Source organism: Lynx rufus, unplaced genomic scaffold (genome assembly GCF_022079265.1).
Source record: "Lynx rufus isolate CCGP_SWC_20201006 ecotype Redwood Valley unplaced genomic scaffold, mLynRuf1.p SCAF_11, whole genome shotgun sequence".
Classification (NCBI taxonomy): Eukaryota; Metazoa; Chordata; class Mammalia; order Carnivora; family Felidae; genus Lynx; species Lynx rufus.
This window is the reverse complement of record NW_025814825.1, coordinates 2,424,960-2,450,481: the sequence shown is the minus strand read 5'-3', so window position 1 is coordinate 2,450,481 and position 25,522 is coordinate 2,424,960. Positions and strand designations below refer to the sequence as shown.

Below are 25,522 nucleotides of genomic sequence, written 5' to 3'. Positions count from 1 at the left end.
TTCTTATCTTTTTGATACTAGCCATTCTGACTGGTGTGAGGTGATATCTCATTATGGTTTTGATTTGTATTTCCCTGATGATTAATGGCATTGAGCATGTTTTCATGTGTCTGGGACTATCTGAATGTCTTCTTTGGCAAAATGTCTATTCACGTTCTCTGCCCATTTTTTAATTGTATTTTTTGTTTTTTGGATGTTGAGTTGTGTTAAGTTCTTTATATAGTTTGGATATTAACCCCTTATGAGATGTATTATTTGCAAATATCTTCTTTCATTCAGTAGGTTGCCTTTTTGTTTTGTTGATGGTTTCTTTCACTGTGCAAAATCTTTTTTATTTTGATTTTGATTAGTCCTAATAGTTTTTTTTTTTTGCTTTTGTTTCTCTTTGCCTGATGATACGTATCTAGAAAAATGTTGCTAAGGCTGATCTCAAAACGATTATTGCCTAAGAGTTTCATGGCTTTAGAGCTCACATTTAAGTCTTCAATCCTTTTTTACTTTTGTGTTTGGTGTAAGAAAGTGGTATAGTTTCATTTTTCTGCATGAAGCAGTCCAGTTTTCCTAGCACCATTTATTGAAAGGACTGTCTTTTTCTCATTGTATATACTTGCCTCCTTTATCATAGATTAATTGACCATATAGGTGTGGGTTTCTTTTTGGGCTTTCTATTCTATTCCATTGACCAATGGGTCTATATATGTTCCAGCACCATATATATGGCATATATATATATATATATATATATATATATGCCAGCATCATATACCATATACCATATATTATGGTATATATATATATATATATTCCAGCACCATATACCATATATTACAGCTTTGAAGTGTATCTTAAAATCTGGGATTGTCATACCTCAAGCTTTGTTTTTCTTTCTTAAGATCACTTATGCTGCTTAAGGCCTTTTGTGGTCCCATACAAATTTTAGGATTATTAGTTCTAGTTCTTTTAAAAATATTATTGGTGCTTTGATAGGGATTGCACTGAATCTGTAGACTGCTTTGGGTAGTATGGATATTTTAACAATATTAATCTTCCAATCCATGAACACTGTATATCTTTCCATTTGTTTCTGTCATCCTCAATTTCTGTATCAATGTTTTGTGGTTACAGAGTATAGGTCTTCAATTACTTGGTTAAATTTATTCCTAAGTATTTTGCTTTTTTTTTTTTTGCAACTGTAAATAGAATTTTTTCTGAATATTTTTCCTGCTACTTTGTTCTTAGTGTATAGAAATACACCAGATTTCTGTATATTAATTTCGTATCTTGCAACTTTATTGAATTTATATATTACTTCTAGTAGTGTTTTGGTGGAGTGCTGGAGTCTTCAGAGTTTTCTATGTATAGTATCATGTCATCTGCAAATAATGACAGTTTTACTTCTTCTTCACCAATTTGGATACTTTTTATTTCTTTTTCTTGTCTGATTGCTGTGGCTAGAACTTCCAGTACTATGTTGAATAAAAGTGGTCAGAGTAGACATCCTTGTCTTGTTTCTGATCTTAAAGAAAAAGCTCAGTTTTTCACCATTGAGTATGACTTTCACTATGAGTTTGTTTTATATTGTCTTCATTATGTTAAGGTGTATTCCCTCTAAACTTGCCATGTTGGGACTTCCTATTATGAATCGATGTTGAATTTTCAAATGCTTTCTCTGCATCTACTAAGATGATCATATAACTTTTATCCTTCATTTTTAATGTTGTGTATCACCTTGACTTGTGGGTATTGAATCATTCTTGCATCCCTGGAATAAATCTCATTTGATGGTGGTGAACAATCCTTTTAATGTATTGCTGAATTTGGTTTGCTAATATTTTGTTGATGATTTTTGCCTCTTATTTTGATCAGGGATATTGACTTGTAGTTTTGTTTGTTTGTTTCTTGTGGTGTTTTGTTTGTTTTTGGTAACAGGATAATGCTGCAGTAGGATGTATTTAAAAGCTTTCATTCCTTTTCTACTTTTTGGAATAATTTGAGGAGAGTAGGTATTAACCCTTCTTAAATGTTTGGTAGAATTCACCCATGAATCCGTCTGGCCCTGGATTTTTTTTAATTGGAATTTTTTGATTACTGATCCAATTTTTGTACTAGTAATTGGTCTGTTTAAAGCAGGAAAGTTTTTGAGGGAAATGGAGAAAAAAATTTAGACCCAGTAGATTTCATCTTTCCCTTTAGACTCCCTAAGATTTCTTAAAATGAGGGGCCTTCTGATTTCAGTAGCTGGACTTACATGCCCCTCCCACCTCCTTTTGAGCAGAATAGTGTGACTTACCAAGGAGTTTCAATAAACAAAATTCAGGTATGCACAATAAAGTTAGAGAGAGCTCAAAATGCAAAGAGAACAAAGCTCACATTGAAGAGATACTTACTCTCAAATTTCAGAGTCAGCAAGAAAGCATAGAGCTCAGTGGATTTTGGGAATCAGCATTTGTTTGCTCACTGCCCTTGGAGTCACTGGGTCTTTGGATTTCCCTTCCGAAGCTATGAAATGTCAGAAGTTCATAAATAACAGACGTATAAACAATTTATCACTGAGGTAGTAGTCAGTAAAATTTTATTGTGCACACATCAAAAAGACAGTTCACAAACCAGGAGCACTCAAACCAAAACATGGAATGAGGCTCAAGGGTATATTATTATAAAGCAGCTTGTATAGTGGGAAGGCAGTGGCTGTTTATTCTTCACAGTGATTGGTTATAATATCAACATTTTCTTCAATTATAGGGAATTGGTTTTGTCTGCTCAGGGAATGTTCATGGCTGGTCTCAGTCTATTTTTGATTTTAACAGAAGGTTCCCAAATCAGACAAACAGAATGAGATAACTATTTTAATTGCCATGCAGAAGTCAACAGAAGTCTTCAAGATTCCAAAATAGCTTCATTGAAAGATTCATTGCAAAAGGCTGATGAAAAATTAAAGACCTAAGAGGTACCTAAAAACAAAAGGCTTTTGAGACTGACATATCTCTTTCTACTCACCACTATCTTCCTTTTTTTCAATAGTGTATTTTTGTTTTTACTAATCCCCTATTGAAATTGGCTTTCCATTTGAAATTGACCATAAGACCATAAACATAAGTCCAAGTTAGTAGCCTTACAACTGAAACAGCTCCAATTCAAGAAACCTAAAAATTCTGATGTCACTCTCCTAGAGGCCCATCACCAACACGCTGGCCCAGAAATCAGTGTCTCATTTGTAATCAATGGGGGACACTGGAAAAAAGACTTTCCTCAAAGATTTTTTTGTCAAATTCTTCCACACCAACTCAAACGCCCCCATATCTACGCTTGAAAGAGGGCGTAGGAGTCAGAATTACCAGGACTTCAAGGAATTCTCTAGTCAATGGCTACCAGTTGCTCCCTTAAACAACCAAGGGGAAACTAAATTAAAATTAATGGAAAATCTTGTTAAATGTTGTCGATACCAGAACTACTTTCTAAACCCCACTCTTTGGAGCCTATGAATGGGATCTTGGGAAAACTGGCAGAAGCTGATGAAAGGTGAGAATTCTTATTGGAGTCAGCTCTCCAAGATCTCTATAGTGCCTGGTTGGTAGAGAAAAGTAAGATTTCATGTTATCCCTTCCCTTCTAAATTCAGACTTTTATGAATTTGGTTTTGAGGTCCCCATTGGTTGTCAATCGTTTGTCTCCCAGGGACAGTTATTGTCTTCTTGTTTGTCTTGTTTTGTGTCCTAAGAACTTCCTGAGAACTTGGCTTAGTTTTCTGCTTGGCAGGGGCAGGCAGGTTGTTGGGTTCTTGCATATGTGGGCAACTTAAGAGTAGGGAACCCAAAACATGGCCAGGAAGAAATGTAGGTTGCAATCCATTTGTGATTGGGGTCCTACTTACTGTTGCCCACTCTCAGAGGAATTGTCTTAAGTCTTTCCTACTCTTGGTAATTTTTGGAAATGGCTCTGGATATTGGGAAGCTAGTGTCTTTGAGTTGTTTAATACTAACAGGAATGTTTACTGTTTGCCCCAGTTGAAACTTGACAAGATATTTGCAAGGATTTCTGAGTAGCTTTATGGTCAGAAGTTAGCCACATTGTTAGCTGACATTCAGAACCTGATAGGAACTTTTTTTCTTTTTTACAAGGCTTTCTCCCCTAAGCTAAATGTATCCAGAAAGAAAGAAAAACAAAGACAAACTTTATCAAAGGGTGAAGCTCTAAATCTAGAACATAGGAATCTTTTGATTTGCATCTTAGTTGAAGATCTTCTCCCTTATCTAAAGAAGCAAATAGATAAAGTAGTTGGATTGGAAGGGTCAGCATCCTTGATGCCATTCAGATTGCAACCTAATTTTTGAGGAAGTAAAAACAATTGTACTTGTCTTATAAATTGAGTCATTATAAGAATATAAGTACAGCTCTGGACTTTTTTAAAACCACCACTTTTTCTTTTTTAAAACCACCCTCCAAACATCCCCTTTTCCTCTCATAAGATTGTAGGTATTATAAAATTCTGGATTTAGTAAACAAAGTCTTTGTAGAAATTTGCATTCGGGGCGCCTGGGTGGCGCAGTCGGTTAAGCGTCCGACTTCAGCCAGGTCACGATCTCGCGGTCCGTGAGTTCGAGCCCCGCGTCGGGCTCTGGGCTGATGGCTCAGAGCCTGGAGCCTGTTTCTGATTCTGTGTCTCCCTCTCTCTCTGCCCCTCCCCCGTTCATGCTCTGTCTCTCTCTGTCCCAAAAATAAATAAACGTTGAAAAAAAATTAAAAAAAAAAAAAAAAGAAATTTGCATTCTTTTTCTGTGTTTTTGAGATGTAAAAGTTGAACTTGGTCATCTCTAGGAACTCTTATCTATAGAAGCCATCTCTTTGAAATACAAATTTTGGGGAGGTTATTTCTATCACAAGGGGGGGAAAAAGGGAAAGCAATTTGGAGCCTAAGCATATGAAGAAATCTTAAAAGTCTTCTCCAAAAATATTATGAAAATGTGTAAGCCATCTGAGCAGGTAGCCTAACATATTCTATCTGTCAGAAACCAATTTGTATCCAACTCTTCTTTTAGAGGCTACAGAATTTTGCATTATTGTACCTGTCTTGTGGCTAAAATTTGAAATTAAAAACCTAGAAGATCTCTCTTTACATCTGTCTGTATGTCTATGTATGTGTATAAGTATTTTATAAAAGTGTGGTAATTTCTATATCTAGATGGTATTGCCAAAATTAATTTGTGCAGAGTTCTATTTATATATAAACATATATATAAATCAAATATACTCACAGAACTATAGAAAGTAACCCAAATGTTTCTCAAATTTGTTTTAATCTAAGATAATATTTGGTAAATAAACATTAATTTAAGTTCATTGGTTTAATTAAAATTAGCATGTCTTTAGAGCTATCAGTATTAAATATAATGCAGCTCTACAACTTTTATTATACCTAGGTTTACTAAAAGTTAAAGGAGCTCATATTATCTCTGTTACATAATTTGTGAGCCTAACAGATAACTTAATTTCATGAATCATTAAACAGCAAATCATCTTTTCATGAGTAATCTAAACATAATTGTTAGAAATAAGTAAATTAAATAGAAGCAAGTAAGATAAAAATTTATAAATGAACTTTTCAACAATAATTATCCTTTTTTGTACATCTACTTAAAAGTAGCTTACAAAATCTTTTTGGCAACTTGAAACCTTAATATTATACTGAGATAAGTTAAATGATGGATATACATTGAATATCTAGGTCATTTATAAGGAATATAAAATATTGAAACATTAACTACTGAGCATAGATTATCTACTTATTTCCTTTTACAGAAGAACTAAAGATATTTGGTCTATTAGTAAACATGTTCTGTCCACATTGAAAAATTCACTGAGGAAGAAGATATTTCTAGAAATTATGAAATATATATGTAAATTTGCCAGTCCACACTTGCTTACTTCTTAGTTTTCACTAGGAATTTAGGATTCTAATGGTAATAATTATAATCATATATGTAAATAAAACTATCAAAAAATAATAAGGGTAAAAGTAAACAACTGTGAATGAAAAGTAAATGAGGAAAGGGGTGACTGGGTGGCTCAGTTAAGTGTCTGACTCTTGGTTTCAGCTCAGGTCATGATCTCAGAGCTTTGTGGGTTCGAGGCCTGCATCAAGCTCTGTGCTATCAGCACAGAGGGATTGGGATTCTCTCTCTCTCTCTCTCTCTCTCTCTCTCTCTCTGTCTCTCTCTCTTTGCCCCTCCCCCACTTGTTCTGTCTCTGTTTCTCTCAAAATAAATAAACTTTAAAAAATTCAAAAAAGTAAAATAAAAATAAGGAAAGGAAAGTGACTGTTTCAGAGTGAAAAAGAAGGAAAAAATACAGTAAAAAATCTGAATGGTTATAAAAAGTTGTAAAACTTTTGTGGAAAAGGAATCTTAGGAAAATAATTTTAGCTATGGCAAGCTGGCTAAGATTAGAATGGATTTAGGGGTTTTTTTTCCCTAAAAAAAATGAGTTTTGTTATTAAGAGTGCCCTGAAGCAAAATTAAAATTTGCTTTTCTCTCTGTGAAAAAGATATTCCTGTACTATTCGGTCCACTCTGGATAAATGATTGTGAAAGGTTTGTTGTTTGTTCCCTTTACTTTTAAGGCAATCTACCTGCAAAGCAAAGATTTTTTTTTTCTCTTAGCAAAATAATTTCCTTTGTTTCATGTTGTTTTTATATAAGGTCTTAGATTACTTAAGAGAACCCAGTCTTCTTAATATTAGGAACTAAGTCTCATTCATAACAATGTAACCTGTGTTTGCCTTTCACAATCTTCTATTGTCAACTTAGTTAATTAATATTTGATAATGATCTGTGGTCTCACATAGTCAAATGTTCAAACTTTTTGCCATTTTGACAACTTCACCAAATCAAACTCTAAAGGAGTCTTTTTGACCTTAAAGTAACTTTGATATATCCCAGAGAGTCCCTGGAAATCTCAAAAGATTTGAATCTCACCTTGGAAAAGAGAGATGTTAAAGAAATTAGGTTTATTTGATATGTTAAATTATGTGGGAAACATTGTCAAATAAGTAATGATAAACCTTGTTAGGTTATGTGTGTATGGATATATGTCACTAATATAGGTATTCCAGAAATTGTTTATAGAGTTTCTAGAAATTTATCAATACTTCAATGTCCAATTATTATTCTAAATTACTGTATGCCACAGAAATAACTACATTTAACTATCAAAGAAACTCTCATCAGTTCTTTAACCATGTGCATTTTTAAATATTTTGTTATTTTAAGACAATCACTTTTTATTCTAATGATTTTGCAAAACTAAGATTAATGGAAAGGACTCTATCTACCAAGTACTCTCATACACAGACACCATTGCCAAATAACAAGATGTTTAAACTTGGGTGCTTATTTCACAACTGGAGAAGTCTCCACTTGACATCTGGTCTTGTGCAAATGCTAGAGACATGAAAATCAAACTGACTAGGAAAAAAACTAGCTGATGTTGAAGCAGACTGCTTCCTCACAAAACATTGAGAATGATTCTTTCCATTTCTCCTTCCCTTTCCAACAATCCTTTTCCTAATTTTTACACCATGAAGGTTTTTGTCATTCTTTTGTCAACCTATTGTCTTGCCCTGGCCTGGAAAGACAACACCATTGTTCATATATCTCAGACCATTACAAAAGTGGGCTATCCAGCCTCCAGTGGACTGTTGGATTTAGTATGATGCTGGTGATTCTGTCATTATTCCCATCATAAACCTCTTCCCCCATTTTCAATGCCTCAGTTTCTCTGAAACACACTGGTGGATAAATAGTTCTGTAGAAGTGTAGACTGTTTTACGAAATATATAAACAAACCATTTGGTTTGAGAAAGTAACTCCTTCAATGAAGTCTTTCTTTGATCTATTTACTCTAAGTCGGTTTGGTCCCTGGGGATTGCGGCATTGGAGTGTCCTCCAAATATTGGGTATTATTCACTTTATAGCCATTCTAATAGTCACCTTGATGCACTGTGTTCTCTCAAAAGCTTTAAAGGCATGCATGCAGCCACTGGTAATGAGACAAATGGTCTTCCTGTGCCTAGAATGACAAAAAATGGGATGAACAACTGCCAACTAAGGGACTTTGATATCCTAATCTATGAATTGTGGTCAGAGAGTCATCCTGACTCCAACATTGACAAGGAGTAGTAGCTCACAGTGGCACCAATACTTTTAATTTTGATCAATACTTGCAGTACAACTGAGAGTATATCAAAAGGAGGAAGCTGATAAAGTTAATTTGTATATTGGGATCCACAAAATGGAGGCCATCCCAGTGGCCTAGCCCATGTCACAAAACTAAACTAGGGCAGCCTGCACTTACTGAAAACGCCTGTCAAGAAAACATAACATTAGTCACAATTGTGCAAGTTAGCCTTATCTAGCTTATCTAACCTAGAAAATAGGACCCGCTAGCCTTATAAGGAAACCCCTGTCTTCTTAGCCAATCATTCCCTGTTTCCATGTTGTCTCTTCTCACTCTATAAAACTCTTTCTTGCCCAAAGTCTCTCAGGAAGAGTGCTCCACTATTTGATAGGCTCTGTACTCCCCAAATAATAGTTTTAGTTTTGTCACTTGAGAATAATAAATTTGAGATGTTGGAAAAATGGAAAGAATTCTGAATTTGAGTTTAGGAGATTAGAGCTAGGATCTGACTTCTATAGCTCAAAAGATTCGGTGTGGTCCTACTTTATGCAATTTTGAATTAAATATTGAATATAACATATTAAGTCTCTGAATGGAAACAATTTGAAATAACGCAACTACCCCCAAATTTATCAAGATTTGCATAATTTCAAAGCACTTCAGGACTATTGAATAAAAGTTGTGTTTATTTTATTAAAATATTTCAACTTTAGCTGGTTAAACAAAATATTCACTGTCTTCTGTCATGATAATAGAGACATCCCTTGGGTTTTGAAAGTTCATGTTATGCCAATTGAGTTTTATGAAAGACCTATATTGGTACATATTTCCACTAACCAGAAGAAATCTGAAGAGGATTTTTACTTTTATGAAAAAAGGCAAAAAGTGAAAATAGCATTGGGTGTTTGTTTTACAGTGAGCCATTATAGAGGTAGCATGCACCCTGAACAGCTAGTGTGGTGCTACCAAGCTGCTTTCCTGGGAATTCTACTCAGAATCTCAGCATTAAGCTGCCATAGCTTTGAACTGGGTCTGTGAACATCGGTGCTTTATCTAGATTTATTTTGTGTGTACTAAGGTATCAGAAAGGTGTAAGAGAGGTTACTTTTTGGGGTCTGGGAATAAAAAAATTTTTGCCATATAGACTAATGGTAATTGCTGCTTTGCTTTATACCACCATGACTTCTGGAAGATTTCATAGGAACACTGTACTTTTGATAGTGGGGAAATGTGTGGTCTTAAAATGCATAAATATCAGTTAAACTGAAATTTTCAGGGTTTTCTGGAAGGCATCACTTGCATAAAAGACAATATTTCTGGCCTTAATACGTCACCTGTCTTGTTTTCACTTGATTATTCTCAACGGGTGAAAGTGGCACAGTGAGATCCACCTCCTGGTTTTAAAACAGGAAATACAAGTTAAAAGTGTGTAGTTTAGTGCTGGGTATAGATCAGGCACTCAAAGAATGTTATTTGATTTGGAAAGTGGACAAGATAGCATAATTTGAATATCTGTTTTCTACTAGAAATTCTTACAAATGTAAGCAGTAAACTTAGTGATATCTCTGTATTCAGATAAGAAAATAAGATCAGAGGAGATCCTACTTTGTGGATATGTGTGGATTTTGAACCTATGCCTATCTTCCTCCATAATTTATTTTATTTCTGTGTTGAAATAGTGAACAAGGTAGGCAGAAATTTTATTTATTTATTTATTTATTTATTTATTTTTGAGAGAGAGAGAGAGAGAGAGAGGACAACCTGGGAAGGGGCAGAGACAGTGGTGGAGACAGAATATGAAGCAGGCTCCAGGCTCCAAGCTGTCAGCACTGATGTGGGGCTTGAACTCATGAACTGAGAGATCATGACTTGAGCTAAAGTTGGACACTTAACTGACTGAGCCACCCAGGTGCCCCCAGAAATTATTTTTAAAATAGGTCTGAAACAACAGTTCTCTAAGTACTATTTCTTAAATATCCAGAATACTTAAAATAATAATGACACACATTTTTAGAAGATATTCTAATCAGCTCTTCCAGAGCCTCTTTTCCCCCAATTATAAAATGAATGTGATAATTCTTTTAATCAGGGGAAAGGTCTTTAAAACCCCCAATTATTCAAAAAGACTTTAAGTCATTTTCATAGATGTGTGCAGATTTAAGGTAAAAGGTACTCTGGGGTGACATAGGATAGGGTACACTTATAACACATTACCTGTTTGTTGTAAGAGATGAATATTTTTGTTTTTCAAAACTATGGAGATATTAGAAGTATTAATCATGTAGTATTTAGAGCTCTTGGGAAGAATATGCTCTGAAAAATGCAAGGCATTAGCAATGGAGTGATTAGTTACAAATCTGTTTAATTTACAATTTAAGCCAGTAGTTGAGGAAAGTAACTTGTTTTATCAGTTTTGGAATAGAATGGACATAATAAAACCTCAACTGTGAGAAGCTGAAAAGAGTTAATGTTTTGACTGACCACATCTTGAAAGGAAGATTTAAAGGATGCATGTGTCTTTGAGGTCTAAAGGTAGTGTTCTGATTTGGCAAGCTAGCGTAGATGAGCAAAAACTAAGACTAGGATGGAAATTGTTTTCTTTCTTCTGAGTTATGGATTTGTACAAATTGGGGGACTTGGAAGGTCCGGAAGTTGTGGCCATGCCATTGGATCAAAACTAGATTCTCTCAAGTTTGGTAAGAGTCAGCTGAATTCACTAAAATCCCAACAAGGGCAAAATATTATATTCCACTATTCCCACTTTAGGGGCAGCTAATTTTTCCTTGATTCAGCTGAGGTTCCAAGCCTCTCAATTCAACAGATAGTCTCTCTGTTGTCATTGTGCATACTGTCCTGGCCTGTGCTCCTGGGTCAGAAAATGAGTGAAATAATGCTTGTGTGACACTTACCTTACTCATGTCAGAGCTAAGTCGATGTGATTGGCCCTGCATATAGCAGAGAACCAAGAAATCACTCCACTGAGGCTAGAATTAGGATGTACAGGAGGTGAGATCAAAAGATAGAGAATGGCTGGGAGGAAGAGAAGAGGTAGGATGACTCATCATATACCCACCCAGACTCTGCCTGGCCAGGTACCAGGGAGACAAGCCTGGAGGGGAGGGTCTTGGCTTCTTCCTTCACTTCCATTGGTCAGCTTGGACTTGCCAATCTGGCAAGTACATTAACACAGAAGTAAGCAAGTTAGTGTCTGCTCTCTCACACTTTAGTGTTTGTCAAACAGTAGATTTTAAAGTTCTTTGGGGGCAAGATTGTCTTAATCACTTTTATATAACTTCCTCAACTGTCAACATCCTTGGTTTATAGTAGGTGATTCCCTTTGGAGTAAAAATATATCTCAGTCATTTTAAGATAAACACCCTGCTTTAATGTTCTAGAATTTTTGAGGTGGCGGGGGGAGGGCGGGGGAGTGTCATAGCAGATTCCAAACAAAGATATAATGAAGCTTAAGTGAGCAAAACTAATTAAATATATTATTCTTGTTCAGATATTGTCACCTTTGGGGGGTTGGCAGGGAGAATATGTTCACTCTCAGTCATACACAAGTACACTATCTATTCTAAGAACTTTCTTTGGCAGTCCTAGTTAACCTTGTCACTTGTCAGGTGGTGGAGCCCAACTGGAATAGGGATGTGAACTCACCAAGGGGGATAAGTTGTGGTCTCTCATGTGTCTAGCTAAATCTCTGTTATAAAGGCCAATAACTATGACTATTACTGTTCTTGTTATATATTCTTTCCCTTATGTCCTTATGAATAAATGATACCTGGCAGCACAATACTTTTGGAAGCTATTGTTTTATTGATTTATTTAGAATGATATCCCTTTTCTTTCTGCCTTATCCCTTTAAGGAAAATCATGAAATTATTTTTAAAAGTGGAGCAAGTAAGAATTGGGGTTTACTCCCCTATTTCCTATGAGGTTCTTGAGTAACTTCTAGATTAGACTCTTGAAGTTGCTTTTTCTGGTGTGTCCTACTGACAAGACTGCTTTTGTGTCACACATAGTACTGTGTTTTGCTGGGCATGATCTGAATTTCCTTGATGCCAAAATATATATTTTTCACACTTTGACCTTTTTTATAGCTGATTATACTTTAAAATTGATGGATGCACTTAATATGGCATTATTTTTTTTCCTAACATGTTATTTAATTAAACTGATGTTGGCTTTTATAGTTGGTAGTATCTTAGATCAAGAAAAAAAAGGTAGTGGTATTTTAGTTATCTATAGTTGTATAACACTTAAAACAAATATTTATTATGTCTCGTGGTTTCTGTGGGTTAGGAATTCACTTAGGGCATAATAGGGAGGTGTTGTTTCACTTCATGATGCCTGGGGCCTCAGCCAGAAGACATGTAGCCTACAAGAATCACCTGAAGGTTTTGATTCCCATGTGGGGTTTGCTGGGGTTATTGGTCCACCTGGAGCCATTCCATGAAGAGATAATAGAATGGAAGGGACTAAACTAAAAATACTTATTCCTTTTCTTACAAATGAGATTTTCCAAACTCATAGGAACTTTGGAAGGAAGAACCCATTCAGCATTTTCAGAGAGAGGCTGGACTTGTTTCTGATCGGAGGAGGTTTTGGAGATCAACACTTTGGAGCATGATCTAACATTTTGTCATTGGAAAGTGCAGCATCCATCATTACAGTTATGCTTATATTTCGCATCAGAGTCTGCTCTGTTGGTTGGTATTCAGGATGCTTTATACCAAAGTCCTCTTTCCAAGTTCTCCATACCATCTTGAAGTTTCAAATTCTTAGTGGGCAGAAGCATGGCTGACAATGCCATTTTTTTCTCCTCTTGAATCAGGGACTTGATTGTCAGATGTCCCCAAATACTCTATCCACCCATGCCAGAGAAAAATTCTCCTCTTGCAATGCTTTGAGATCTGTGACTTGAGAGGATTATGGCACTTTCTCCAGAGCCCCATTTATTCATCTTTTTAAAAAGATTTTTAATTTTTTAAGTAATCTCCACACCCAACATGGGGCTCGAACTCACAACTCTGAGATCAAGAGTTACATCTTCTTCTAACTGAGCCAGCCAGATACCCCCTCTTATTCATCTTTAAGATAAATCATAAAATCCATGGCAGTCCAGAATGTGTGGCCTATAACCCTTCTCAAACTTTTGTGGATTCAAAGGATTAGATAAGACATCGTCTTTAAAAAGAAAAAAAAACTACTTTTTCCTAAAAGGAAAATTTTTAATAAGATGGAAATTTCAGATTTAAACTTTTTAGAGATTAGAAGAGTCTTTCCTTTAGGCCTACAGGTATTGGGCTTCTAAATATGATGTTTAAAATGATATTAATAGTATAGAAATATGAAACAAGCATTCTGCCACAAAAATAGGTGTGTTTTTGATAAACTTATTTGGGTTAAATCTCTGAATATTTCCTTAACATTACTTTCAGAATATTGAGCTTTAAAGGAATTTTTATAAAAGCAATATTAGCATTCATAGCTCCCATCTGCTGTGTGCCTCCAGTTGACAGGAAGTAAGAGATGTTCTAGTGACATCTTGTTCAACAACTTTGTGACCTTAGAATATTATTCCCATTTTACAGACGAGGAAACTGAGATCCAGATAGTTGATGTAACTTGTCCAAGGTCACATACCTTGCAAGTGAGCTATCTCACTTGAAAGCCACTGTTTGGGGAAACTTGCCAGTATTGGGGTAGTTGTAGAATTTTTCATAAGCAGTTACTACTTCCAGAGTGTCTTCTGCCTGAAGCTGGAGGCTTAGAAAAATGGAATTAAAAGATTCTGGTGGCATAATTAATCCCTTTCCTTATCTCTGGCCCCACTCCCCACTTTAACTCTCTTATAGAAAAGTATCCATGTAATTTTGTTTTAGAAGCTTGTGATGACTACTTGGCAAAAAGCCCCACCACATTAGTCTAGTGTTTTGGAAAAGTGACTTGACATATTGTCACTTGTACTGACTTTAGCCCACACTCAGAATAGAAAATCTTGGTCTCTATTGCCACCACACTACACTGCTAAGACCCAAATGTATTGCAGCACATGATTTTTTTTCACTGCATGATGGCAGCCATCTGGATTTACTGATTATAGTTTTAGTATTTTTTTTTATCAGGTAAAGAGGGGCTATTTTGCTGTTAGGAAAACTTGTTATTAGGGGTTTGGCACAGCTCAAAGACTATAGCGGTTCAGCTGTTGAATGTATATAAATCTTTCATTTTTAGTGTGTGTGTGTCTTTATAGTGAATCCAGATTCATTTTTGCTTCGATTTGTTTATGATATTCTCTGGAGAGTTTGGCATTCTGGAGTTCTTCTAAACTAATGAGTAGACTGCAACATGGGATGACCAATGTAGTGATTTCTTTGGATGCAGTGTAGCTAATGGCAAGTGTGTGTGTGTGTGTGTGTGTGTGTGTGTGTGTGTATTCTGTGTGTGTGCATGTCAGAGAGAGGGAGTGGGAGAAGGAATATCAAGCATGTTTGGTATTTATAAAAATGATATGTTCCTTAAATTTCAGACCAACTTAAATTTATTTCTTATTATAGGAATAATGTATGTTTATTGTAAAAAATATAGATGAGTCCCCAAAAGAAAAATAAAAAAGAAATGATATCTCAGAGTTAGTCACTGTTAAGATTATGGTATCTCAATCTGTGTGTATGTACATTCATACATATGTTTGTTTTTACAAAAACGAGCCAATACTATAAATATTCCAGAAATTATATTTTCAGATATATCTATTTATTCAATATCCTTTTATAATATTTTAATGTGAAAATTTTAATATATGGTTATATCATCACTTGAACATTAGATTTTTAATTATTTTTCTCTTCATCCTGTAATCTTGTAGCAACTGACAGAAAGAGGTTTCTTGAATTTCAAATCACTTATTGGCCTCCTTCCCCAACTATAGTCGGCAGAATGTGTTTTGTATTGTGCTCCCTGCCCTGAGACCCACTCCCAGCTGAAGAGCACTGTGGAACACTGGAGAACGGATGGCCTCTGACAGCTCCTCTACTTTTGCTGTTTCTTCTTGCAGGAGACAGAGCATGTGGTACCCAGCCAGCCAGAGTGTCGGGGGAGAACAGGAATGCAAGTCCACGAGAGTCCACAAAATCACCCTTTCAGGTGCCAAGAAACAGTGCGAGTTCAACAAAGGTGGGTCTTTTGCTGTCAGAAGTTGTGCTGTGCCTGGTGTTGCTTTCCCAGAAATGCTGATGCTGGTGCTTGTTACCCCCATACAAGAGGCAAGGCTTTCTGACTTTGGCTGGCATTCCTTACAAGTCACAGAAGCAGCTTTAAGGGGCTGTAAGAGAGTGTCATTGAGTCTGAATTGAAGAGAAATGTAAATAACCTACTGTCACTGTCTTCATTTTGGAGATAATCAGCCTTACAGCTCAGAGACGACAGGAGATAGTCTGGGAGAAAGAAATGTTGATTTCATTTTGTACTCTTTCATTCCATGCTAGAAATGTTTTCCTCCATGATAATGATAATTAGTGATGACAGTGTAGACATCAAGTCAGTTTCTTTTTATATATTATCTCATTTAGCCTTCATCACTTCCTCATAAAGTAAGTATTTATAGCCCCATTTTATGGAGGAGGAGCCTGAGCCCCAAGATTCATTGTGTCCCTGGCCTGATATTGCACAAGTGAAAAAGCTGGCCAGAATTTGAACCCACAAATGTCTGATTACAGCATACCAGGTGTGCTTCAATGCTGATCCAAGTAGTATCCTTAGGACACTTGAAGCAGTCCAGGGGCTGGCCTCTCTGGTCTCCTAGACCTGCTGGAGACAGCCCTGGGTCCAGGGCAAGGATGTGGGTGGAAAGCTGTCTGCAGCAAGTTGGCATGACATTCTGATGGGAGCCTGGCATTGCAGCTGTCTGTGGAAAATCTCTTCTGGATATAAACAGAAGAAAGAATTCAGCTGCTAGTTGTGTCAGCTGTCTTTGTAGGATCTTGTATACAGCATAATCTTAGCCCTCACTCAGTGGGAAGAGAGTGCTCTGCTTCTGAGCACGACCTTTAGATTTTTTTTTATGGCAGCACAGCCTAAATGAATCAACAACTAGAGAGAAATTGGCTGTAGTATATAATTTTGCTTTAAAATATTCAAGTACTAAATTTAGAATCATAGATTCCTAAAAGTTTGGAGGGACCCCAAAAGCAAGGTGACTCTTTTTTCAACTGTATTCATAGGTGTCTTGTATCACCCTTCTCACAAGTTGCCACCTCTTTTCTGTTTATTCTTACGTGACCTCAGGTCAGGTAAGACTCAACCTTGTCATTGGAGCATTCTCCTTCCTATTTGAAGCCTTATTATAAATTAAGCTGTTTTATGGGGCGCCTGGGTTGCTCAGTCAGTTAAGCGTCCAACTTCAGCTCAGGTCATGATCTCACGGTTTATGAGTTCGAGCCCCGCATCGGGCTCTGTGCTGACAGCTTGGAGCCTGAAGCCTGCTTCGGATTCTGTGTCTCCCTCTCTCTGTTCCTCCCTCACTTGCACTCTGTCTCTCTCTGTCTCTCTCTCTCTGTCAAAAATGAGTAAAGATTAAAAAAAGTAAAAAAAATAAAGCTGTTTTAGACTGACTAGAACCAATTTTGTGTAGTGACACTGTTTCCCCTCTACCAGACTTGTAACTGCCTTTCACAGCAAGAATATAGCCAACTATATACCCATGCATATTTCAAAATAATAGAACAAAACAAAACAAACAAAAAAACCCCTAAATTATTTGTGTGTGTGTGTGTGTGTATGGAATATATACTTGATGTTTGGTAACTTTAGACCATTTTATCTCTTATCTACAGCGGGGAAGGTAAGTGGTAATATTCCTGTTATCAGAGGGCAGGTCAGAAATTTAATAGGATTCTGTGTTGGGAATCATTCACATATGATCAGTAAGAGCTGAGAGTATGGAATGAGAATAGTCTTGATGAGGAAATGTACCAGGCAGCAATTCTTACATTTGACGATAGATGGGTAGTTACAGCTGAATTCGGATTTTCAGGTCTATGACACTTTTCTCAGAAAAACAGAGATGTACATATACACAAGTTTGTAACATCTTAGGTTCTTAGACCTCCTCTGCATGTCAGAAAAAGGAACTGAATACAGTCAGGGTCACTGGGCAGCCTTCCTCATTAAATCAGCCTTGTCTCTCTCCAACACATTGGCCACTTCTGCCGCTTAGCAAACCTCCATAGGACCCCAAATATCCTGTTTTCCTTTTTCTTCTCTTCCCTTCTAGCCCCCAGGTTCCACTTTGATAGGATCTAGCTTTCTGAGCTAGCACCATTCCAGAATATTCTGCACCCCAGTTTTAGGAATCACAGGATCTGGTATTAAGTCTCAGATCAGAAGTGGTGATAGGCCACTTATATCTGGTACTGTTAAGTTTAGTATTTAGGTTGCGCTGGTAACCTTTAAACTACAGAGTTATTTGTCACAAACATGGTGACGTCACCTAGGGACATTCTAATGAAACTTAAAAAAAATCTCAAAATATTACAGGGATTGTGAAATTTGATGAACTGGTGAAATGAGATCTGAGGCTAAAAACAACTTTGAGTCAGGTATCTCACATTCCTGATAACATTCCTCTTCCCTTTTAAGTCAGCATATGACCAGGTTGAGGCATATGGTGCCCAATAAGATCTTGATAGATACATGATACTGTAACAGGACACTCCAGACTAGGTCTGACTCAAAGTGAGGGAAGAAACCAGTCTGTATCTCAGCAGGTGTAAAATGCCACCTTCTTGGGGATGGGGGGAATATTTTATTTGCATAATGAACACTTTGAAAAAGGGAAGAAAGATCTTTATGCTGTCAAGGGGTCACATGTCACTTCAGCAAGACTCAAAGGAACAGTTAGTCTTCAGAGAATTAATCCATGCTTGTAGAAGTGAGATTTTTGAGCTAATTGTGTTGAGATGGGATCTGATCTTTGCATGCATGTCTAGGAGAAATAGTTTCATACCTTTAGCTCTCAGAGCATTGTGTTGTCTGTCAGCTCTTTCTAACACAGGGAGCCTATATTTGTGTCTGTGGATGAGCGTCAGAGAGGTTTATGAATTTTTTTTCTAAAGTTTGAGTGTATATATATCATATTGGTTTTCTGTTGATACTGTAACAAGTGACCACAAATTTGTGGCTTAAAACAACACACATTGACAAAATCTTACAGTTCAGTAGATGTCCAACATGAATCTCCTTGGGCTAAAATAAAGGTGTCGGTAGGCCTGCATTCCTCTCTGGAGGCTCTAGGGGAGAATCCATCCATTTCCTTGCCTTTTCCCATTTCCAGAGGATGCCTACATTGCTTGACTTGTGCGCCTTCTTCCACTGCAAAGCTAGCAACATTGCATCTCTGAGCATTCTTCCATACATCTCTCTTTGACCATGCCCAGGGAATATTTTCTGATTTAAAGGATTCATGGGATTAGATTGGACTGATTTAGACAACCCACAATAATCTCCCTATCTCAAGCGTCCTTAACTTAATCATATCTACTGAATCCCTTTTATCACGTAAGAGTGACATGTGGAGTGGGGCAAAAAATGAGGACGTGGGCACCTTGGTGTGTGTGTGCACTCCATTATTCTGCCTACTACATAAAAGTTGTTTTCCAGGGAAGATCTCTAAAGCAATTATCAGAATCTTATGTCACTCATGACTCCAAAAAGTTTAGAAACACTATCCTAACCACTTCCAACCTTCCATTTTGCATATTCTTCCACAGAGACAACCTCAGATACTGATTTAGCCCCCTCTGTCCTCTTTCACTGCATCCATCCTCCTTTTTGCCATGTCTTTGCTGTCCCTATATTATATTCCTTGTACAGTGCCCCACAGCAGAGATCTGTGATGTATCTAAAGTGTGGAGATACATTTGGCTTACAGAATGTTTTAAAATATTTTGATTCAATATTTAAAAATCCGAAAGTTTTGGGGTGCCTCACTGGGTCAAGTGTCTGATTCTTGATTTCAGCTCAAGTCATGATCTCATGGTTAGAGAAATTGACCCCTGTGTCAAGTGCAGAGCCTACTTGGGATTTTCTCTCTCTCTCTGACCCTCTCCCGCTTCGGTCTCTCTCTCTCTCTGTCTCTCAAAATAAATAAACTTAAAATCACCATGTTTATAGATTTTGGAGATTCTTTTTGAAAATCTGAAGATGGGATACCCAGGGCCCTATAAGGCAACAGTTAGCAGGAGCTGAGGAGCAGCCATCCATTTTTCCACAACTCCTGCCCAGATCTGCCCACTTATTTGTACTCTTTGCCTGACTCATACAGGCATTTGATTTATAATGCTTACTTCAATCATTTTCTTCCCAGCAACTACTCATCCTGGGTACTCTAGGTGCTCAGAGCTAAGCCTTGATAAGGTGATGTCTGATAATGTCTTTTGCCTCCTTTCCAAGATGATGTATTTATATTTTAACTTGGATTTCCATTGCATCTGAGTTGAGGGGTTGCATATTACCCTACTCTGACATACTCTTCAGTACCTGGAGATTTTCAAAACATATAAAGTTATAGAACTGCATTTAGTTAGAGCAAGAATGAAGCCTTAATAATCATTTAATACAACCCTCTCATTTTCTAGTGTGGCACCCAGTGAGGCTGTTATTTGCTTAAGCCCTTGTTCCCCTTATAACAGAATGAAGACAAATGCCATCAGTCTGTTCAGAGCAGTAACTTGATGAATATGCATCAGTTTGATTGATTTTTTTTATATAGCTACAGTCAGTGCCAATCCTGTAAACCCTCGGATATGACAAAGGAGGATTTATCAATGTAACAGAATACTAATGAAGCTGGGGATTTCTTACCCAGCTAAGTAAATTTACTTTTGAGAGTGATTAATTCACTTGTGTTTAAAATATTTTATTAAAATTTATGACAGCATTAAACCTTTAATGTTGTTAAGACCTTGTCTGTATAAACAGGAACTATTCTGTAGCATTGTGTTACTACTAATTAAGTTGGTGGTTGCATTTGTGAATTGGAGTTCATTAGCCTCTTCGTCTGGAAGTCCCCAGTTAGAGGGGGTTGAAGATTGGAGTATTAACAAAAATAATGGCCTTTGATGGCTTTGACTATTTTTGTGACATTCCAGAAGAAAGAAAAAGGGTTGTTGCTTTATGGAAAGAGGAAGTTTTGTTGGCAGCAACTTTTCCATGAGGGATAAATCCTTTCAGGTTTTGTTTTTGAGATAGACAACTTGTGTGTGTTTTAATAGCTAATTGTTTCTTATTTAAGTGTTTTTCATAGAAGTAAGCAGAGCCTTAAGGAGCTCTGCTAAAAAGAGAAAGAATGAGTAAGAGAATGAGCACCCAGAGATTCTTAATAACATAGTACACGAGAACTGCCTTCTTGGACTGTACCAGAGCAGGAGCATTACATGTTGCCAGCATGTTCTTATTAGTGTGCCCTTAAGATTTCTTTTCTTTTCTTTTCTTTTCTTTCTTTCTTTCTTTCTTTCTTTCTTTCTTTCATTCTTTCTTTCTTAACAGGGAAGGGGGAGAACAAATGAGGTATAGAACAAAAAAAATTAGTTGGTCTTGATAGTGTTTTGAGACTACTATGTTGAGTGACAAGTATTCCAGAACAAGGGTTCTGGAATAGCTTATTTTGCCTATATTGCATAGGAAGGGGGCCATATAGTTAGGGCTGTTTTTCATCCCCTGATCCTGCCTCCATCCTGATGGGCTCAGAAACAATTTGGTAGAATGGAAAGAACATTCAAATTAAGAAATGCAGTCTTGTATTATGTCTCTCAGGTGACCTTGGTCACTTCATGCAAATCCCTCAGTCCCCTTGTCTAACACGAGTCTGGGTCAGATGACTTCTTAGTTCCCTTTTGGCACTAACACTAAAAATGCTCAACATTCTAGATATTTAAAGGATTAGAGTGGAAAGATTGTAGCTTAATAAAACAATCTCTTTCAGTCACAGATAAAAATAATTCTTCCTCCCTGCTGTAGAGCACAAAAAGTATCCTACACCAAATCACCAAATCATTGAACTGATTGACAACATAGAGCCCACACTTGATTATTCTGGGAATGAAACACTCCTTTTTAAAAATTATTATTATTATTTTTTGCAACTGCCCTTGGTTACTTTATAAATTGTTAGCACTTTCACTGGACAATGATTAGGAATAAAGATAAAAGGGAAACTCAGAGACATTCTCTCATTAAAAATAATAATAAATGAAATATGGTTATATTGGAAAATATAAAAAATCCCAAAGAAATAAAAATTTCTCATAATCTTACCACCCCAATATAACCATGGTTACCAGTGTAGTGTATGTTTTTATATTGTTGCTATTTTTTTTTAGTTTTTATTTTAATTCCAGTTAGTAAACATACAGTGTTATATTAGTTTCAGGTGTACAATATAGTAATTCAATACTTCCATGCATCACCAGTGCTCACCACAAGTGCACTCCTCATATTGTTATTGTTTTAATATGGTATTAAAAAATTTGTATAAAAGGGACTTCCTAATACATTCGAGTTGACTTAATTTTAAACAGACTCCAGAGTATAAAGCTAGGCCAGAATGCATTCTGACTATATAATCTTAAGGATTATAAATATAAAGATATAGATATATGAATATAAATATAGATATATAAGTATAAATAAAAATATAAATATAAGATTATAAATATGAAATGGGGTAATTATCACCAAGTTCAGCTTCATTTATGGCTAAGGTGATCAAATTTGATTTTTCATCAAAATACTCTAATACAAGTTTCTATAAGAAACATGTTTTACAAACTTTGGTATCATTATAGCCTATAGTGTTAGAAATAATATTTCTAGGAGATGGAACAAAAAATTTGTCCTTAATATCTCAACATCTTGTAAATCTTCTTGGCCTAACCTGGACTAGACTTAAGAGACAAATTTCGGGGCGCCTGGGTGGCGCAGTCGGTTAAGCGTCCGACTTCAGCCAGGTCACGATCTCGCGGTCCGGGAGTTCGAGCCCCGCGTCAGGCTCTGGGCTGATGGCTCAGAGCCTGGAGCCTGTTTCCGATTCTGTGTCTCCCTCTCTCTCTGCCCCTCCCCCGTTCATGCTCTGTCTCTCTCTGTCCCAAAAATAAATAAACGTTGAAAAAAAAAAAATTAAAAAAAAGAGACAAATTTCAATAGTGATTATAGAAGACAGAGTGTGCATATAAACTTAAATTTAATTTAAAACTGACCAGCTGGTTAGGCGTTCAGTGTGCCTGAGGCCATGGGAATGAGGTTATTCCTTTGTTGTTGTTGTTGTTTTAACTCAAGTTAACATTCAGTGTAGTCTTGGCTTCAGGAGTAGAACCCAGTGATTTATCTCTTACATATGACACCCAGTGCTCATCCCAACAAGTGCTCTCCTTAATGCCCATCACCACCACCCCCCACCTCCCCTCCAGCCACCCTGTTGTCTGTATTTAAGGGTGTCCTATTCTTTAACTTACTCTTTATCTTCCCAATGAGGCAATGGTTGCTCTGGTGCTTAAGGGTTATTCCTTTTCAAGACTAATGTTAAAAAAAAAGACTAATGTTCAATGCTAAACACACACACAAACACATCCACATCCGCATCCACATCCACTCACATCATATATAGTGACATATACAGTTTCCACCCACTCTTCCTATTTTTCTTTTATTCTTAACCAATTTAATTTGTATATATAAATTTTTTTCATATATATGAAATCTTAGGCATTTCTGTGTAGCTTGTTTGTCCTACTTAATATTGTTTTTTTCCATATGATAGTGACTATGAAATATACCATCATTTTTGTAACTCCAAATTGGTATGTATTTTGGTTACTTCTGGAATTCATATTTGTAGATATTGCTGTAGTAAGAATTTCTTAAAATATTTTTATGTACTTCCATTTCAGTTTCCTTGGTTTGTGCTTAAGGGTAAAGCTATCCAGACATGGGATTTAAAATGATAAACCAAAAAGATGTGGCATATAAATTTTTCAGTTATCTGATCATGAAAGAAGATAGGAACAAAATGGATAATTGATAATTTTGAGAGAATTAGAAAGTCATGTGACTGGATTTCTGTATATGGCAGCATCTTAGGATACTGGGTCTAAGTGGAACATTTGAGACAGTTCAGTCCAATCCCCTTCTCCATACTTGTATATTCTAGATATTTCTATTTAACCCACTAGCCCTTACAGTTTTTTAGCTCAGATTGTTCTTAGGGCAAAATGCCTCTGACTTTAACATTCCCAAAAGACATTTGGAAGGCATGCCAGGTGTAGAACAATTCTTTGATGTGTGAAACTACCCTGCTCATCTCAAGGCTCTAGTATCTTTGGTTGTAGCCTACAGAATGTCAGCAGGGACCCCCAGCCTTTGCACCAATCACAAATAGCCTCTAAATTTCCTAAATGCTTTCTAGAGTGCATACCACCACCTCCAAGAGAAATGCCAAAATTCATGATGGATATTTAAAACTATGTTTTATGAGAGTCTTCATTAACATGGATACATATTCATGATTTATTTATACATGGAGAAAAAAGCAACTACATAACAGAATTATAAGTTTATCTTATTTTTGCTTAACATATAATTATATACAGAAATATACACTGGAAAGACATAAATCATTTTATTGGTGGTTATTTTCAGATGGAATGGCTGTGGGTGATTTTTAAAATATTCATTTTGCTTTCCAAATTTTCCCCCATTGGGTTCCTCTTAAGTTTGTAACAGGGAAAATTATTTATACATGAAAAAAAAGTAGTATCAACTGTTCAAGATATAGAACCAAAAATAAATTTACTATAATTGCTGCAATCATCAATTTGCACAAATGCAAATCATCATTTATGTTCTGTTTCTTTGAACTGTTGTTTATCAGTTCGAGGTAGAGCAGAATATTAGGAAAGTATAGAAGAGAATGGATTTTTAAAAATTATTTTTGACTAGAAGAAACCTAAAAGGCATTTTCAGTGGTATCTGTGGCTTTTATGGTTTGAGTCAGGTGGGATCAGAAAGCAAATATTAAAGGTGATTTTTATAGGGTCAGATGACACTTAAAATCAGAATTTGTATCCTAGACACCTCTTCATTTGAGTGTTTTATTCTGTATATAAAAGTTGAAGAAAGTCTGTTTTTATATCCCTTAAGCAGAGCAAGCCTTTCAGGGGTCCACTAGCATAGAGTTCTAATCAAGAGAACTCCTATGACTGTAGATGCCATGGGCAAAGGAAATACCAGGGCCCATTTAAATGGCAATGGGGTCCAAGAGGTGAAACTTGAGAAGGTGGAAGCAGGAGTAAGGCCAGATTTCAGGAGACTTTTTAACAATGCCTTGAATTTAATACCCATACAAGAAAACAACTTTGGCCACACTGAGCCTATTGAATACATCTAGACACACAAAATAGAGTCCTTGGGATTTGCATGTGAAGGGCTAGTTCCCTGGGAAGGTTGTTTGTCAGAAGTGGATTTGAGGTAAAAAGTGCTGAGAAGACAAAATCACCACACTGTTGGAATGACTTGTGGGGAGGGGCATGAGAAGAACTTGGAACTGAAAGAAGAAGACAGTTAAGAACCAAGGTGACTGCCAAAAAATTTTATGTGCCTTGTCAAACTTGAATGAGATTAAAGCATGCAAGAACCAGGCTCCTCTGACTTGTCTTTCTGATCATTAACTCACCCTTGCCTCTCAGAGTAGCACTAATCCAGGTCCTGGATTCCAGATTATTTGCCAATCCAAACCTGCCAAATCCAGGTTCTTTGCCAAGACCACATTAGTAAGGAGAGGTTAGTGTTGCATGTGTGTATGGCATTTGTTGTTTGCTTTAAAATGGAATGATATCGAGAATCCTAACTAGTGTAAGTACTCAGAATAGCGGTGTGGAGGTGCTGGCTTATTCAAGTCATAGACAAAGGGCCAAAAGGCTGGAGAAGTTGAATTGCAGAGGGAATATATCAGATGGCATCAGAAATGCTGGCAGTGCCCAGACTGCACAGGGCCTTGAAGCCAGGGTATGAATCTCAGATTTTGTTGAAGTGCAAAAGGAAGTCATTTGAGGTTATAACCAGGAGAATGACATGCTCAGATTTCCATCTTTAAAAGACCACTCTAGGTAGTGTGTGATATGGGGAAGCAAGGAGACATATTGGAGGCAATGCATCATCCACGTGGGAGGTGATGGTGGCAGTGAAGATGGAAGAGGGAAGAGTAGAAGCGAATATTAGAGACTCATAACTTCTTGTTTTTGGAAGAGAAGGAAAATCTTTAATAGGGAACAGTTAGGATTTAGGCTTGTTTA

At 36.5% G+C, this 25,522-nt stretch overlaps 1 protein-coding gene across 5 annotated transcripts in view; it reads left to right on the top strand.

The window, feature by feature from the left end:
- FAM13C (family with sequence similarity 13 member C) overlaps positions 1-25,522 on the top strand; it is a 167,331-nt gene that overhangs the window by 42,838 nt on the left and 98,971 nt on the right. For all 5 annotated transcript variants that reach the window (XM_047071765.1, XM_047071742.1, XM_047071773.1 and 2 more), the window contains one exon: positions 15,235-15,353. In XM_047071765.1, the coding sequence (XP_046927721.1) occupies positions 15,235-15,353 (119 nt within the window). The remainder of the gene's footprint in view (positions 1-15,234; positions 15,354-25,522) is intronic.